Source organism: Lampetra planeri, chromosome 1 (genome assembly GCF_965212315.1).
Source record: "Lampetra planeri chromosome 1, kcLamPlan1.2.h2, whole genome shotgun sequence".
Taxonomy (NCBI): domain Eukaryota; kingdom Metazoa; phylum Chordata; class Hyperoartia; order Petromyzontiformes; family Petromyzontidae; genus Lampetra; species Lampetra planeri.
In genome coordinates this window covers 24,213,323-24,232,595 of record NC_136107.1, presented here as the reverse complement: position 1 = coordinate 24,232,595, position 19,273 = coordinate 24,213,323, and the positions used below count along the sequence as shown (strand labels likewise).

The window sequence follows — 19,273 nt, the reverse complement described above, 5'->3', positions numbered from 1 at the left end:
TTTTATTAAATATTCTTCTTCCCGTGGTCTCTCCCAGATTTTTGTACCTCAGAGACCCCAAATTGACTCATGACATGATGTCACACCTTATTATATGCTTCAGTGCTTGACCGTTCCAATTCCTTGAGAAGCCTACTTTGTGTCTAGATCACGACCATCCATACAGACGTTGAATGTTGACGAGGGCCTATCTGTGTGTGTCGCGCATTCACAGGGTGACACAGGAGGACCTGGAGCTCGTGGGCCTGATGGGGCGCAGGGCCCACGTGGAGAGCCTGGAGCCTCAGGCCCTGCAGGAGCTGCTGGGCCTGCCGTGCGTCGAAGCAGTGACACTGCATCTCCTGAGCGGCCACACCACTCATAAAGAATCCCTTGCTGCGCTCACACATAAGAGTTTGCATCATGCGCAAGCAGGGCCATTACAATTCAGCATTATCAATAAATCACACTTAATTATTATTGGAAATAATATTATTGAATAATTGCAAAAATTAGAAGATTTTATCAATCAGCTTTTCAATCATGTTACTTATTTAAATTAATTGCTATTGATGTTGTGTAATCACAATAATAATCCAACCCGAGTATACATTTTGTCGTATTATATTTAACACGAATTAATGTAAGTTCCATAACCCGTAAAATCTGTATTTTAAACTATATACATTCTTTCTGGTTCTTTCGGTAAAGTCATGTAGATAGAAAAAATAATAAAAGAAATGAAAATACGACGTTTCGGTCACAACACAAGCGTTCGCTTCAGGTGAAGACGGATACTTGTGTTGCGACCGAACGTCACCTGAAGATGGACGCTTGTGTTGTGACCGAAACGTCGTATTTTGTTTTATTATTTTTTCTACCTACGTGACTTTACCGAAAGAACCAGAGAGAATGGATTCCTGCAGTCACGAAAGCTTCAAATCAAGACTATACACATTGTTCAGTGTCTGTGAGCCAGAGATACTTGCATTAGTCAGATCAATTGAAGCACTGCTGTAGTGTGGTGGTCATGGTATTTAAGAACACAATTCAAACCAGATCCCTGGTGGAAAATTATAACAAATCCAATTAATACAAACCCACCAAATCCTTTGTACTGTACTCCACCATACAAATGTCATCATTACCAATACTGATTACCAAGCTCCACACAAATCGGATTACCCAATTCAAATGGGAGGTATAAAGAATTCAGTAATAATTATCACAATTTAAGAATGATTCAATCGTGCGGCTATTGGCACCCATGAAATGAAAATATTGTTGGGTTTTCAAAGCTGTGATTATTTTGTGATGTCTTTCAGGGTCTGGCAGGATCTGATGGCGGTATTGGAGCCAAAGGTGCTGCTGTAAGTCGACAAATCAAACTATTTGCAAAAAATAATTCACAATTTACACGTAAATGTAATACTGACACGCTGTGTTATGACATTGAGCTTCCTAATTGAGAGGGGTGGAGCTTCTGCAGTTTAGCATACGACTTAAACACAGGTTGAGAATAAATACTCGATTTTAAACATATGCTCGATGCTGTTAGCATTGTGCTGTTCCAGCTGTTGTGCGTGTACTCTACATCATGCTAACACAAATATATATTATCTCTTCGTAATTCTCAGATAGCATTAAATAAAAATGTGTAAGTCCCACACAAGCGTAAATAAACGTCAAGGTAAATGTGCTTACGTGGCTTGTAGTAAAGCTACATTTGGTAGTGCACTCCAGCTTTAGTAAACTGCAAACATTTTCGGACAAATTAGGAAGAGGCTGGGAACTAATTGCGTTTTATTGCATTCTGCTTGCCAGGTTTATGTTAATTACGTTCTGTATTTATTACGGTATAACACCTGACGGTAATGATGCTTAATATGCATCATCCCACCATGCAGATAGTTAATTACCATGAGGTGTCCCTCATGAGCTGGTGGGTGAAAATAAAATCACAATGTTAACTTTTGCAAACCATCATTTCACCCAGATATCCAAAGTGCTCGTTATATGAGTACGGTTAAAATAATGTGTTCCTTTGCAAATGGGGCCTATAAAGCATGGCTATATAAAATGATGAAAAAATAATTAGAGATAAATACGCGGAAAATTATGCCAAGCAAAGGGGTTAACATTCAAGGAAATGAGTAGGGAAAATGGTTATATGTTTAGTATGTAAAACTAAGGCCAGTTTAATATCGGTCAGTGATAAAACAATAAATAAACGGAATAATTATATTTTACATCAACATTTTTGTAACTGTAAATATGTGTAATTAGTATAATATTTTAAGTAGTGTAATACATATATCAGATATAATGTATATTACCTGGACCAATCAATAGTGTATAGATTATCCTCCTGCTGAAGGTGTACTTACATATGAGGTTTTTTTTATGGGTGAATCGGTATGAACAAAACACAATCAAACACACCGTGATAACACGGATAAGTAAACGCTGAGTCATTTTCCTTTACAATCATCACCTCCTGCACCTGCTATGGCTCAACATCACATGGACGCAGTCCCTTTTGTGTTTGTGCTCTCATTGCTTTTCAGAAAATCCTGCAATGATATAAATTCACACGAGTCATTTATAGAATTGGAAGATTGTCCTGGCTGTAATGGCTACTTTTGTTTGATATGATCAGAATACGTTTGCTCAGTCACCAACTCTGCCGTTTGTGATAAGGAGCCATACAAACGTGTATAAACTACTCTCTCTGCTTTTGTATATTATGCATAAAACCATCAGCAGCTCCTAAAGACGTGCACTATGATCCTCTTTTACAATGTACAGAGGGAACGACAAGCAGAGGCAGAAAGAGGATGACACGCATGAGAGAGCAAATGCATATTAGAGACATATTGAATAACACATAATAACTGGGCTTGGGTCAGATGCATTGCTAAAAGAGATGATAGCCAATGGACGAGACTGGTTAGGGGGTGGCAACCAGAGGAGGGAACACCCCTGAGAGGACATCCCTCTCCGGAGAGGGATTGATAAGATATATTTATGTGCAGGCGTAAGATAGATTGAATATAGTGGATACATGACAGCTGCTGATTATGAGTGTATAGTGAATTAGCTAACAAAGTAAATAGTACAATTGCCTCATCCTAATTCTTAGGTACCCTTAATATATACACATACAAAATATTATCTATAATTTGACTAATCACGTATATTTCTCTTTCTGTGCATATCACCAGGGTGCCCATGGCATGGCTGGTGCCCCAGGTTCCCCAGGAAGTGTTGGTGGCCCAGGAGCTGCCGGATCAGTTGGACCTCCGGGCCCCAGGGGTGCCAGTGTAAGGCATCTTTCTATCACAAAGACAAAATGCATTCCCCTAAATCCTTTGAAGACTGTAGGGGCAAGTGCTGTTAGCGAGCACCGATGAAGGCCGGCACGGCCAGCACCACGCCCGGCCGCCTTTTGTCTCCCCTGTGGAAATGTTTACATTCCGCACCAGGTACTCATTTGAGGCTGAGTCGATCTAGGAGAGGCCCAGGACCGTTTCAGATAATCGTCCCTGGTGTTGGCCGTGAGCAGAAAACTTTCCATCTTCCATCAGCCCCAATACAAACAATGGCCATAGTTTTTACTTCAATCTAAAACCAGAACCTGTTGATAAATGTAAAACACAACCTTAGCTTTCATGTTAAAATCTAATCCTTGCCTATTTACAAATATTGAGTATTAGAGTCAAGGTTAATACTAATAATATTGCCATAACACCAGCCTCAAATCTAGCACTATGTTCAGGCGACTGGCATCAAAGGAAGATTTTGAGGTTTCAACTGTTTGGAACTCTTTAAGAAATACTCATTTTGATGGTTCTGTCAATCGGTCTGAAATATTGAGATATTTTGTTCCCCCTTATTGATACAAAAAACATTTCTGATTTTGAGATAACATGTTATTATGGATGTTATTTTATGTATAAGGTAACATAAGCAGCATTTGTATACTTACATTTTCCTATTAAAGGAGTATGCATTTGTATCCATCCTAATTACTAGGGCATAATATACATATTTTAAATCTAAATTTTTTTGTTATGACTTTATCTCAAAAGTACCAAACACAACATAAAAACCTGAATGCATTTGAACAATTTATGTCCAGTTACTTAATATTAAACCTACCTTTGGATTATCATTGGTTAAATGTATTTTATCCAAATTTTACTTAACATAAACGGCAACCTCGTCAAACGAAGAATTACGTGTCGTCACTTTAAAATAATACTCTAATAATAACCATAACATGTGTTTCCATCTGTTATCCACTATTTGACTACCCACGTGTGTGTCACCCATCAGTTTATACTTGCATAACCCTGTGAATTACTGCCCCCATAATAGGTTTGAGGCCTGTCATTCCTTAGCACAGCACTCTGGGTAGCCACCCTGATCACCCAACCCTGTGATAGTTTGTGATGCCAAGGCAAAGAGTGTGGCTTAGTGTTTCCCAGCACCGTAATAACGTGGTAGGTAGTGTAATGCTGTGTGTGCTGACTGCTTTGGTATCTGTGTCCATGCAGGGAGAGCCTGGCCTGAATGGAAACAAGGGTGAGCCTGGTGCCAAGGGTGACCCTGTGAGTATGGTGACACCTACGTCTGTAAATTATTTCATATAGAAAAAAAGATGACCCAGGAGGGATTGCGTGAGTCAGGAACTTTATTGTAGCTTAGGTATGAATGGACACGCAATATTCGTGGCGTACTTTGGCAGATAGGCAATGCGTATTCTGTTTGGAAAAATATGAGAGCTTGACACCAATTAATAGGCATCTGCTTGGCTGCATGCCCATATCTAATGTTTCTGTAAGTCACATGATTCATGAAAAAAATAGATATGGGCATGGTTTGGGTAGTAATGTCGTCCCATCACATGTGGTGACATCATCTGCAATTTACTGTTGTCGCTTTATTTATTGTGTACTTTGCACTTGTTATGGTATTCAGTTATGGTATAAATATTGTTACCACTGCCAACAAAAACTTACCCCGTGATAAGTGACATTTACATTCGACGGACTAATTTGGGTTAGCTTCAAGTGCCACAGGTCACGGTCTGTATGTGCATTACTGTCGATCTATAGGACAGTCGTTACAGTTCATGCATTAAACTAAATTCGTACAACATAATTGGCTGTACGCCATAAGTTCTCGGATTTTGCATCATAGAGTGAGAATGGGAGTAACAGCCATGAGGTAACATGTTTAAGAAAAAGAGCACAACATAGCTCAACAAGACTGGGCTGCACTAGAAATGCTGTATCTTCGTTTAGCTAGAAGAAATGCACCGTTTGCGAGCGTGGGTCCAGCGATGCGAATGACGTGTGTCCTGTTGCCATCTTCCCCACGCCTCACCTTGCGTCAACAGGGCCCATCTGGGGGTGCGGGTCCTTCTGGCCCAACAGGAGCAGCCGGCAAGCGTGGCGGTCGTGGAGAGCCTGGATCCGGAGGCCCACCCGGCCCCGTTGGCGAGAGGGTAAGGCGGCTCTTGCGTATTTAAGAGCTGTGAGCGGTGTCAATCAACAAGGAAACGCGCTCTAAAATGCTTTGTTATGAAATCGCAGGTGACTCACAATGGAGCTCCTCAGTGAAGGGCTTTTTGAAGTAGGCACGCGACAATAAACGTACAATGGCGTTGTGCGCTGCGAATACGAAGCAAAATACTTATCAAACTTATTGATATCCAGTGAGATTTCCATGGTTACACAATTTCAAACGCTGATAACATTAGCCAAATGGGCTTATTATTAGAATGATTTATGCCTGGAACAAGACGCCATCATAACATCACACAATATTTGTCTAAAATTCTCACATTAATATTATTGTTATCCTTTTCATTTTACTTCACGTAGATATACAAGCGACTGTGTAGGATGTATTTCAGGACTGGTAAAAAAATATTGTCTCTGTACTTTTAAGACCTGGAAAAAACTAACAAATATAAATTCACAATATAGGCCCAAACAACAATATTATAACTAGCCTTCAATTCAAAGCTCAATAAACTATTGTATATTAATGCAACTGTCGGTTAAAAACACACGTTTAACTCACTATTCAATCATCTGGAAAATTACTCGGAAAGTGTCCGATCTCATCAGATCTCACAACGGACAGGGCTTGGATGGGTGGCCACCGTGCAGCGTTGAAGGGCTAAATTGTGGGCAGCAGAGGGCAGTACAACATAAGGCAATGACGTCCTGTGCGATGCTCCTCACCTTCACCAACTCTGAATGACCAGCACGGTGAAGTATGGTCAAATAACCCCCATTACTTGGACAGTATGGGGTGGTCCCCATCCAGTGGACTAACAAAATAGCTGTGCATGTACCCAATCAGATCTTACCTCAACCAAACTTAGTAGATTATTGCTCGCAAATGTGGATTCCAATGCCTCACGGTATACATAGTATAATGGAAAAGGTTGAAAGAGATTATGCAGGTAATGGCAAAGGTACAATTGGTAGTGGTTGCAGACTGGCCCTGTGTTAGCTTGGGACCCGCATACTTTGCTTTGTAAAAAAATGTGGGTTGTGTGTTCCACATCTAGTGATGGTACTGGCCAATTGGGAGCCCTAAGCAGAAATTATTTTGTGGGGCCCTCTTTCAATTAATGAATATCCTCATGAGATGACAAAATACAGTATATAGATAATATACATAGCTGTAGTGAGATAACAGAAATATAGACAAATATAGATAGGTATTGAAAAGAGGGAAGAGAGATGCGGACATGATACAGTTGAGATAGATGAAGTGTCATGTGCTATGTTCGTAAGCTGATTTTGTTTACGAGCATCATTTTAGCTAATATTTGATGCACCCATATTTTTGTTAATTAATCCGGGGACCTTGTGTTACTTGGGTCCCTGAGCTTTTGTCTTGGTTCGTTTATGGCCAGCGCCGCCACTGTCCACACCATCAATGACCTTGAGCGTTTTGTTCTGCACGCTGCCATTCGCAGGGAGCCCATGGAAGCCGTGGAGCCCCTGGTGGCGATGGGTCACCTGGCGCAAAGGTAGCACCGCTTTTTATACCGACCCTGCACATCCCATGCAATGCAAAATTGTACTTGTTGAGAGGCAGGCTGTGTTGATACATTTTGAAACGAAAAAAAACATGATTCAGGGCTTGTTTTCACAAGTAATTACAATCTGCAAGGTAATATAAATCGAAGAGAATTATCATTCTGAAACTACACCTACAACATAGCCGGGGTACCCATTTACATTCATTATTCTATTTTGTTTAGTTTGTTTTTATATTCGCCCTGGCTGATCGAAGTTAAAGTACAGGAATAATTAAATTTTGTAGCTTAAGAGCTTATTTGAAACACTTTGGCATACGTTTATGCAACATTTCACATACATGTTGTTTATTCCATTTATTGTTAAATATCCTGTTTCACGGCCTTTGTATAACATTAATATATTGCATGATTTTAGAAATCAAACCATTTCATTACATCATACTGTGTGACATTAATCTTCAACAACAAAACCACTGAGAAGATGCAATTATGATAATTAAATATACAAGGTTTACATTTAAGTTCATGCTATAATCAGTTTACACCTTAGATGTGAATGTTTCTAATGTGTGAAGTGTGCAATGTATGGATGTATCTTGAACTTCTTTCGCACCATACCTAGCCAACCTTGCTAATCGGAGGTGCAGCGAAGGAGTGCAAACTTAACACAAAAAGCAGTTCTGTGCAATGATGCCTTTGAGTTCATGCAACATCAGAGCATTACGCATCACAGTAGCTCTCATTATGTTCAAGAAGTTGCTGAGAGTGGCTCAGGAGTGTGATGTGTGTTAACTTCCCCGCTCACAGGGACCTCCTGGAGAGAGGGGTGCCACAGGCCCAGCTGGAGCTAAGGGTAATTCTGGAGACCCTGGCAGGCCTGGCGAGGCCGGACTTCCTGGTCCTCGGGTAGGTCACAGCATCGCAGGGTATCTTGTCGGAGCAGTGTACTTGGTCGCATCAATATGATTCAGTACGACAATGTCTTTCATCGTAGCAGTAGCAACAGGTTTCGTAGTGATAAAGTGTCTCATTATGCTCATGTTCCCCACCGCAGGTGTTTCATTTAAAATAGCAAAGTGTTTTGTCACTTACAGCAATGGTGACTGTGCCTATCCGAATGTAATAAAATAAAGTGTTCCATTCATCTCTCTTTCCCCATTAAATTAAAAGTATATTTCAGCACATTCAGTACGTAATTTCGCCAGCAGCATTTGTTTAAATAAGGGCATTCTGGAACCCGCATTAAAACGTTTTCAGTCTCATCATTAGTGAGGCATGTTAAAAAAGATTTATTTTTTATAATGCTCTGCAGCCAAAGGAAATCTGTAGTAGCAGTAGTAGTGGACCTTTAACAAATGAAAAGTTGGTCATATACATCCTCAAAAAGACAAGTGAAATGATGAGCTTGTAACTGACCATGACGTGTTGGTGCGCGTGAACTGTAGGGTTCCACTGGAAGTCCCGGACACGCTGGCAGCGATGGCAAAACCGGTCCCCCCGTGAGTGCCCTGTCTGCCTGGTTTCATGCTCCTTATAGCCCAGTCAATGTCTAAACGACCTCTGCCAAGAGCATGCATATTGATGTATTTGGGTGGTTGTGCATAGTGGACGTGTGTGTGTTTTTTTCTCCGTTTTGTTCCAATATGTGTTCTGACTTTCACATATTATTGATGCGTAAAATTGCAAAGTTCAATACAGGTTCACATATCTATCGACCGTGAATGTATTTTGATGGCTTTGCCGTTTGTGTTTTTATGCAACTGATTTATGAATGACCATCCTATTTCGGCAAGCTGAGAACAGTAATTATGTTTCAAGAATGAATAAAAACAAGATAAACGAAGTCCCATTTTTCTGAGCATTAAAGCATTGCTGAAACAATAAATTTCGATATGCATATTTTTCTGCTATAGCCAATGTGTAAATATTTGTTATTATTTTCACCTAGGTTTTATTATATAGACTAAATTTAAAAATAAAATGTCAACATATATATCATGATGGCATAGACATATGTGTGTTGTTTCAATTGTTCTTTGTTGCTATGATATATTTGTGTTTATTTAATTTGGTGAAGATAAGCCCATTATATCATGAATCGATACTTTGATGGAGATCACTGTTGCACTCATTGAATGTATCAAATGGTGGGTGTGATAATCTATTTTCTGAAATGTATGTACACGCATGCAAAATGGTATGCCAATGTTACATTGGAGCTAATTGAGCAACACTACTGTGAGAATGAGATAAAAGAGAAATATAAACAATACATTCGAGATGGCAAAAACAAGACGAATAAAAATAATTAGTACTTGAATCAAATGTCGACGCTTATTTGTGACAATTCGTGGGGTGAATTGTTCCTTGTGCGTTGAATCAATATGTCCTTCATGTCCCATTGCCCTCCTGCCCGTGGACTTTCATCTGAATACAGGGCCCCGCTGGAAATGATGGTAGCCCTGGATCCCCTGGCGCTGCTGGTGCTCGTGGCGCTCCTGGAGCAATGGGTTTCCCCGGTGCCAAGGGCCCATCCGTAAGTGCCCCTGAATTTAAACCCCACTCTTGTCTCTGAAATGTGTAATTTTCCTTTCAGTCTGTATGATGATGGCTTAATTCATTTGACGTGAGTGGCATTGAATTCCCATGGATTAATTCATGGCTAGAGGATCAATGTTTGTAATTACTTCTCATTTTCGGAATTGCCTAGGTTCATTAAGTATTTCACACACACATTGACCTACTGTCATCTGTAGGTGTAGGCGATGCATGCTGAAATACAGTTGAAAATATTCTCATTCATTGTTATTGATTTCAATGTACAATTACAACCGCCTGCTGTAGGTAGCCTGCTCAGTCACAGTGGAAACATTTGAAGCACAATCATGGGTTTATCGGCAGATTCATTTAGTCCACATCATTTCACGAAATGTTACCCTGAAAATATTTTCACCTTACTGGGGAAGGGCACTGGGAAGCAAACAGTGGCTTTTTTTTTAAAACAGAGCAGTGGCAGCTGGACAGGAGGTGTATTCAAAGTCCCTCACCCCATCCTCTGAATTTTGTTTATACGTGACTGGTCTCAGTGGGAGATGAGGTGTTCTCCGGAATGTTGATTAAAACACCTCAACGTACAGGGTGTTTTTTTGCTGTTCTCTATTCACAATATTTTTTTAAAAAATCAGTGTTCAAGTCGAAGGGATTTTTTTTACACGAGGATGAAAAATTGTACAATTTCAATTGACATCCCATTCAGGATGCCGTTGTTTTGAAGGGGATGCATTAAATAAAAGGGAACAATACATGTATCAACGCACAGATGCCCTTTTAGATATCAGAGACAGTTGACTTCCAAGTTATTTTCATCGTGAAAAAAATATTATTGCAGCTCCCAGGCACTTGAAGTGTACCGTCGACATATACTGTTAGCAGTGATGCAGTGGTGGTGCAGTGGTTAGCTCCCTACACTATGAGGTGAGTTAAATTTCAGCTGCCCTGAGCTCCAGTACTTAATTTTAATGTGTACAATTGTAACCTGCGTTCTCATCACTCAGACTTTAGTCATGTTGACCGCTCATGTCAATGGCCTTTGTGAATTAACTCAATGTCAACGGTCTTTGTGTCCTGTGTGTTCCCCTAGGGTGAGTCTGGCAAGCCTGGAGAGAAGGGCTCTGTTGGACCCCTTGGCCCCATTGTAAGTGCCCTCTGCTCTCTGAGCCGTAATGTGTATTCCATCCACAGCATGTGTTGCTTATACTCAGTACCAAAACATAGCTGGCATGAGTGTTGTTGCAATCCTCATGAACTGGATGCATGAAATCAGTCTCGGGTTCTCGAGACCAGTCCTCGGCCGTGAGGCAGCTCATGGACATTTGATCAGGTTTTTTCCCTTGACCTTGACCTCAGGGGTCTGGCTTTTGGTGCCTTCAGTCCAAGGGATTTGAGGAGTTGGGTGTTTGAAACGCGTTAAGATCGTTAATGCATGAGATTTGTCATTGTTTGTGTAGCCACGGGTCATGGTAACTATCAACTTTAGTATATAGTTGTGTTCCCTTTATGGTCTTACCATGGAGATAACCAGCCAAATTGACCCAAGGGTTACCCAAAAATTCGCACTTAAATCCATCGATTAAAGGATAAGCCTGGCCGACCAAGGCAATGATGTCACACATCACGCACTCACATCTGCTCCCGAGGACGTCGTGTGACATCACACATCATTACGGGAATTGACACTTGCCTTGACATAAAAGGCTCCTAGCCTGATGGCTTTCAGCCTTGACCTCGTGGGTCCCAACCTTGAATCTCAGACTCTACTTGAATTGTACTTGGTAGAAATGTTATTAAATGTACAACACTAGTCAAAATAGCCAGAATTTTAGACAATGAGATCTCTTTGCCATTTGGACATAGAACTTTGTCCTATTGCTATGTCTAAAGATCAATAGGCGAGTGATATTTTACCTTGTTCTGGCCTCCCCTAATTTGACTCAGCGTTACATGAGTACCTGTTACGGTACATAAACGTCAATCCTGGTGAGGCACAGGTTGGCTAGGCATGGTGCTGGCCACACCACCTCCCCGTGTGCCATGCAACGCCTTTGTAGGTTCTCACTCACAGCACCTGCCAGTGTAGCCTGCGTGGCTTATTTTAAGAGTATGAGAACTAGTAAAAACAACTAAATACCACACTGTCAATCATAGTGGTCCAACAGTGTTAATTGCAGTAGAGATACGAGTTATTGTGCAGCGTAATTGTCTCTAAAAAGGGACAAAGCTGTCACTCGAAGTAGAATCAGTAATGGAAGCTGACGCATTTGGACAGTTTCATGATGCAGATGTTGACCGACTGTATTCCGTGCTTTCTCACAGGGTCTGCCTGGCAAGGATGGAGATGCTGGCCCTGCTGGTCCCGCTGGGCCTGCTGTGCGTAACCATGCTGAGAAAACCTCCACACCTGCACACACAGCAGCAGCAGCAGAATTCACTCGCGAAAACGCAGCGGCACACTCAGGGCCCCAGCGCGCCGTGTCTGACATCCCCTTATGTAATCAGTCCTGCTTGGTCAGACATCTCTTGTGAAGGTCCTCCTGAAAATAAATTGGAAACACTCAGCGAGTATTTATTTAACATTGTCGAGGGCATTATTGTAATTCATTCCTTTTATCTTCATATTATACTGTCATGGCCTTATATAGAGGTGTTTCTACTACTCCATTATTATTACGGTATAATTCATGACCTCAATAGAATTATTCCATTATACACTTTGTGTCTAGGTGGGAGCCCAATTGGATACACTTGCAAGAAAAGCAAGAGTAGATGTAATTCTGTAGGAACAGCTTTCATTGTTTAATTCAGTTGCAGATCAATTTTTAATTGGAGCCATGCGCTGTGACATCAACATGCCATATTGCACTCTGGCAATTTATGCATTTAATAATGCCCTCACAAGAATCACTCACAGCTAACAGCTCCTTGCAACCTGGCTCAGTGGCAATCACGCTAAGCACCAAGCTACCCAAATGCCTTGCAACACATCAGAAATACATTACCCTATTCAACTGCATTTAAATTAGTCAATTTCCTACATCTCCAGTGACTACAAACCTCATTTGCCAATAATGTATACTCACTTTTGAAAATAACTGCCTCATCCTTTTCATAGTATACTTTTTACAATGGCATGTTTAACTGTATAATTAAACCAGTTTCAGTATGATTATACAATGCCAAAATTATTTGGATTATTAAAGCATCTACCTACAATTTTATCTCAATTAATTTACATATTTACTGACTGATTTTCATTTCCTCATTTGATATAGTTATTTTTTGTGATGTTGTAAACCAAACTCACCCTGGTCTCTGGAGTTCTCACCTGCCTGAGCAAAAACTAGACTTCATCTAAACGGGCTTTTACTGAATTTAATAAGAGTACATACTAAAACGTCTACTTTTTCGCAGTTGGTAGTATTAAACTACCGCTTTCAAAACCGTAGTTCAATTTATGAGCAGGTCACAAACCCTGTTGTCCGCTGAAGTAAAGAAAAACATCATACTCTGCTTTCTTTTCATGGAAATCAAAATGAGCAGCAGGAAAAAGAGAGTAGGAAGCCCGGGTGTAAAATCAAAGTATTTTTTTCGTCTACGAATGCACTGACATGTCTGTCTCTGTGTGTGTCTGTGTCTTGCATTACGGATATAATGAACAGGGTGCTGGTGGAGAGAGGGGAGAAGCAGGTCCCGTTGGTGCCCCTGGTTTTCAGGTATCAGCTAACAGTGTACATTCATACCACATCCGGCCCGTATAAAATGTGCTCCCCTTATTCATTTTTTATATCCCGTCACATTTTGTTATGTAAAAATAATTAATTGAATACAACACTACACGACAAATCACACGAATGAATCCAGACAGAGTCTACATGTTTTGCATTGTGTGTCTGAGTTTAACAAAAAGCTCAAAATAGTTATGCGTAATGTATGTCCTGTCAAGCTGGAGTTAATGCAATTGAAGGTCATTCATTGCCTTTGTTTTATGAAATTGTTAAATGTAATATTAATACCTCTGCAACCATTACAACACATTCTACACAGTATATATATACAACTATGTATTCCAAATGGAACGTCTACTATATGACAATGCCATGTGAAGGAGATGGAGGCAGTGGCCCCATGACACAGTGTGTGACTGCAGAGTTGCAGGCAGCACTGTTCACCACAGTTGTGATCATCCGAGGGTGTTGCCCGGTGTTGCGGTGGGCACAGCGTTCTGACAGCGTCGTTTGTCGTGCAGGGATTGCCTGGTGCTCCTGGTGCGCCTGGAGAGCCTGGCAAGAGTGGCGAGCCGGTAGGCATCTTGACAGTGCATGGCCTGCACGGATGTCTCTTTCAGACACGCACACACACACACACATACGGACATGCACGCAAAGTCACAAATGCATGTGCACACGCGCACGTGTATGCGAATACACACATTATCGCAAACATTTACGCTGCTTGAATCGTGGTTATCACAAAAGAGCATCATCAGCATCACTGAAATGACCCTCATCACGTGATCACTGAACATTTAAGGAAGTGTTTTAAAGCTGGTGAAGATTTTAGAAATATCGGTGCAGAAAATGCACCCGTCTAGTGCTGACATTTATGGGGGGGGGTTCTCATAAATAAAAGGTTTTTGTGTTTATTTTTTGTAAATGTACACAGGTCTCTTCCACTCCTCTGTCTGCACAATGAAGGGATTCCTGAAACAAAAGCTTGTTTACACTCATGTGGAGTCTCAGTAATAATAATAACAACCACAGTCTACGCCTCTGCCAGTACACAGCATGAAATGTAATTGACTGTAAATGTAGTTTTTCACTTTCAGGATTGTCTTAGGTGTGGTTGCAACTGGCGAGGTGGTTGCGGGAGGTCGTGGGTTCGATCCTGAAACCTGACACCTGTATACAGTATTTGTTTGCATGTTCTCCCCGTGGTCGCGTGGACTTTTGTCTTGAAACATGCGTTTAGAGCATTTGGCTGGCATACATGTCCACGCGATAAGCCACTTCGTTGAGCTATCATTTGTGGCCAGGTCGCTTCTGAAATAAGAGCTTTCTAGCTCAGTGGGTCTTACCTGGATAAATAAAATAAATATTGTGTTTTTAATGTCATTGTTATGTGTGTTGTGGGTAGTTGTCCACTGTGCTCTGCTCTGTCCCTGTAGGGTCTCCCTGGTGAGAATGGGATGCCTGGTGGTGCTGGTCCAAGAGTAAGTGTTGCCTCCCCACCACCAATGCTTCTCTACGTCAAACGCACAGCCTTACGCAGGAGCCAGTGCCTCAAGCGCAGGTGGCACCATTTGGTCAAGAAAAGTAGTCCCTCTTAACACGTGTAAAAGTATGAAAATTGCATCACGAAACACGATGAAACTACAGAGTGAATGAAAGATCGATTATGGTTGCCATGTGGTTGAGTTCCGTTTTACGGAACTGAGTTGGATAACTTAGTTTTTCAATACTTACGCGTATTTGCAAAAACAAAGACAACCATTTGGAAACAGAATACGTGGGCACTTTCTTGGTGGATTGTGGGTGATATTATACATAAAAACAAAATAACCACATTGGTAGGAATGTCTGTTTCATTATTAAAACAAATGTCCACCAATGCATCTGCCATCTAAACCAACGTTCCCTAAACTTGCACTGATTTTAAATTTTCTTGAGTCTTATCTGCAGAGCGTGGCCTGATGTTACAGGCAAAATCAATCATAAAACCATAACCAGTTAAACTGTACCCATCCACCCCATAGTCATTGACTAATATAAAGCGTGCATAACATAGTCTGTAACAACAAATGCACGAAATTTACAGCAGGATAAAACCCAAGCCAGAAGATGAGGCTTCAGCTGAGCGGTACGCGTGACTGTGTGTTCCTGTAGGGCGAGCGTGGAGCTCCCGGAGAGAGGGGAGAAACCGGCGCAGGGGGCCCACCCGGACCCCGTGGAAGCAACGGTTCTCCTGGCCAGGATGGAGCTAGGGTACGTGCCATGGCGGGCGATGAAAACGGGCGATCCTGGTGGCCCGACTCGGACAACGAATTCACGATCCCCACGTTCCCACGGTCCCAAAGATCCTGCCAGCTGACAGCACCACATAGTGGTCCTAAGCTTCACGGGACAGCAAGCTCTATTAACTGGGACCGTAGCACCAGGACCGTTGGTAGACGGTACTGTCCTCTGAGCCTGTAATGTGTGACTATGAGACTTGTTATGCACACAAACAAACACACACACTGGCTTGGCTCACACTGGCTTCATTATCAGTGATCTTCATGGAGAAGATGAGGTCCTTTACCTGCTGCACCAATTATGCTTTTGGGGTTCGAGCAGTCGTCGGCGAGATCGCGGGCCAGCAACGTGACTCCTGACACCTTTCACGGGGACCACTGGCAAGGCATGGCCTCAGTAGGTGCTTGATAACTAAGCAGTTACAAAAAAACTATTCTTAGCCTTTGAGCATATGTTGTCTGAGATGGATGCTCGGAATGTCATGGCAAGACAGGCTAAGCAATGTACAAGTCTGGAAGAGAACATGACAGGTGAGTGTTGTAGACGTGATTAGACAATCATTATTGCACCGGGTTGGACACATTTGCGGATTGGTGGAGGGCCGGGTAATGAGACGTGCATTGGGAATGGTCTCCACAAGTCAAACCACCAAATGAGATACCTCAGAGCAGATGGTGAGATACGGTTGTGGCAGATCTTAGATGCCACGTGTCTACTGTGCAGCAGCTGCGGATCTGGCAGAAGGTAGAAAGCATTGGCAACGTGTGGTAGCAGCAAGAGCTTTGGCCATGATGACATCTTGATCTTGAAGGCCACGTATCCCTTGTGATGGTGCCTGACTAAACGGGAGGTCTTGCTCTTCGTGTGCAATCTGCAGGGTGCTGCTGGTCCCCCTGGTCCCGCGGGCACTGTTGGTGCTGCCGGCCTGCAAGGGATGCCGGGAGAGCGCGGAGCTTCTGGTCTGCCTGGCGCCAAGGGCGAGCGGGTGAGTACACGGCCCCCTGCGGGGGAGACGCGGGCATGCGTGTGGATTTGTTCAAGCCCCTAAACACTGCGTGGCATTAGGACAGAGTCACACAATGTGCGTATGAATGTTGAACCTTTTTGCACCCTACGAAGGACATCAAACTAAACACAATTTCGATTTTAAATGCCTATGATGTTACTATTGGAGATACCTGCATGTATAGCGATACTAGTTTCACAATCCTAAAAGTGCTATTACAGGATTTCAAGAAGCAATACAAATTGGTATGCTTATCTTGCTTCGCGAATCTGAGATCATGATACCTTGGCAATGGTCATATCAAACGGTTTGTGTTCAATTTATTACATTTGTAGATATTAAATAAATTCAGCAATACCTTGGTAAATGATATAAATTTGTTGTGTCTCTTGCAATTAAGAGCTGCTCATCTGGGACAGCCTAAATTAATATATGGAAGGTATTTTCAATGAGCGATACAGCTAAATATATAATATACAGTATTTTTTTTATGAGAGAAAGCCAGTATTGGGGAAATACCTGTAATGCTGATGGGCATCACATTGCTATATCATTGTATTGCAATCTAGAAGTGGGATCACGTGCCTTAAAGAACTATAGTTGCCAACATCATATCAGTATTTCATGAATGAGAATGGAACTTTTTAGCATATTATATGATACAAAATGTTCAATTCAAGAATAGGATCAGAATTATTTAATGATGTTGTGGTGTCAGCAAAGCTGAGTTTGATCATAAATAAATAGTTACTACCTAAAATACATGAATAATGCATGCGCATTTACTGCATTGTAAATTTGTCCTGCAGCATGATGTCATTGTGCCTGTGACTGTGTGATATCCCCCAGGGCGAGGCTGGTCCTGTTGGTATCGCTGGTGGTCCCGGCAAGGATGGCCCCAGGGTGAGCGCCTCCTAATTTTCTCATCCGCAGGAAGTCACCCCTGGTTATAGCTCAGAAACACGACCACTGCACTTTCACACTATCCTGCAACGTTCGAGCGCTAAGCATTGTTTTTGCCCACATGAAGTCGATACAGCACAACACCATGAGCATATTGTATCTTTCGTTGGAAGGCCACTTAACATCCTCTGAAAACAGGGTTACTTTATTGGTAGGCTTTGCATACAAAACAGACTTCGTGATGACTACAGTTTATTCGAAGTCCATAATGCTGGTTTTCATGAGATGTTCGGTAGGTATGTTGAACAGTGCAAAGTAAAAAAACTTCAGTAAGTTTGCAGTTCATAAATATTTGTAGGGCCAAGAAGCACAGTTGAAGAATAGAGATTGCCACGAAGCTTTCTTATAAAGTGTGTGTTTGAGAATGTGTTTCCTGACAATGAAACCCCAAGTGTGTGACCACTGGAGGGAGTAGCATTTCATGGCTTGTAGAAGCGCAATCTTGAGACCTATTCTGACCACGGAGAACAAAACATGCAATCTCTTCACTTGGAAATTCTGACAGTTTGTCTTCATCTCGCCACATCTAGAAATAAGTCTGAAATACACAATCGTTGTTAAATGGTAGTAAAATTAATCTCTGGCTCCTAACACCAAAACAAGAAAAGTGAAAAATGAATATTGGTGTTTCATGTTATCCAATCATCGATTAAGAACAGAACAACGCATGAGTCAATAAAACACAACAAATTTGAACCACGATTAATTGTGTCTATCTGTCCTGCTTTAATGTATATTCGCGTGTGTCCACCAGGGATTGAGCGGTCCAGTCGGCCCTGCTGGGCCCACCGGATCCAACGGAGAGAGGGTGAGTTGTCACCTTTGCGCCCAGCACCACCTCAGTGTCTTACCACGCCAGTGTGATGCCGATAAACCCGACACATAGTGGGTAGCGATTTAAAATCATGAGCACTGCATGTTTATCCCTGTGAAATCCTGCTCATGTTTCTTTTCTTTTTCCAAACTAACTCACAGTTGATTTTATTGTCCTTTTCCCGCACCTCCGATTAACATGGTTGGCTATGTATGGTGTGAAAGAAGTTCAAGATACATACGTATAACCCTAATTAAAAATCCATGAAAACAGCCTATTTTATACCTATGATTAGTGATGCCTATTACATTTTACAAAGGGTTTCAATGTAATTGAATGTATCTAAATCGCAACACGTTTGAGCCTAGATTCGCCTTTGGAATAGCTCTGCAATTTCCTTACTTAATATACACATGCCGATGTGACCTTTAAAGTTACAGACTACATAGGGGCCGTCCATAAATAACGTCACGCACCTTTGGGGGAGGAGGGGGGTCAGACATTTGTGACGATGTGTGACGAGGGGGGAGGGGGGTTTGAGAAATGTGACGTCACATCAAAATGCGCAACTTTAAATAAATATAAATTAAATAAGAATTGTTATAACAACACTACTTTTGATGAATTTTCATTAACTATTTGATTATTTAAATTTACTAAGGTCACCTTTTATTTATTCCATGAAGGAGCATTTTGCTTCTCCATGGGAGAATGGAGAAGCATACATTTTTTTTGATGATTGTTGTTAAAATGTTGATTCTAATGATTCTACCAGGGTTTTTCATTCTGTGGAATGAATATGTGAGTGTTATAATTGTACTCTCCATTTTGCTTCGTTCTACTACAAAGTTTCAAGTATTTTTTAGTTATAATTA

The 19,273-nt window shown here is 41.5% G+C and overlaps 1 protein-coding gene across 1 annotated transcript in view; it reads left to right on the top strand.

Annotated features, from left to right (window-relative positions):
* LOC144732787 (uncharacterized) overlaps positions 1 to 19,273 on the top strand; it is a 48,771-nt gene that overhangs the window by 14,387 nt on the left and 15,111 nt on the right. The window contains exons 14-29 of the mRNA XM_078614769.1: positions 215 to 313; positions 3,204 to 3,294; positions 4,539 to 4,592; positions 5,421 to 5,491; positions 6,920 to 7,036; positions 7,856 to 7,954; positions 8,494 to 8,547; positions 9,486 to 9,584; positions 10,689 to 10,742; positions 11,921 to 12,095; positions 13,851 to 13,904; positions 14,769 to 14,813; positions 15,487 to 15,585; positions 16,493 to 16,600; positions 17,471 to 17,524; positions 18,339 to 18,392. Coding sequence (XP_078470895.1) covers positions 215 to 313; positions 3,204 to 3,294; positions 4,539 to 4,592; positions 5,421 to 5,491; positions 6,920 to 7,036; positions 7,856 to 7,954; positions 8,494 to 8,547; positions 9,486 to 9,584; positions 10,689 to 10,742; positions 11,921 to 12,095; positions 13,851 to 13,904; positions 14,769 to 14,813; positions 15,487 to 15,585; positions 16,493 to 16,600; positions 17,471 to 17,524; positions 18,339 to 18,392 — 1,327 coding nt within the window. The remainder of the gene's footprint in view (positions 1 to 214; positions 314 to 3,203; positions 3,295 to 4,538; positions 4,593 to 5,420; positions 5,492 to 6,919; positions 7,037 to 7,855; positions 7,955 to 8,493; positions 8,548 to 9,485; positions 9,585 to 10,688; positions 10,743 to 11,920; positions 12,096 to 13,850; positions 13,905 to 14,768; positions 14,814 to 15,486; positions 15,586 to 16,492; positions 16,601 to 17,470; positions 17,525 to 18,338; positions 18,393 to 19,273) is intronic.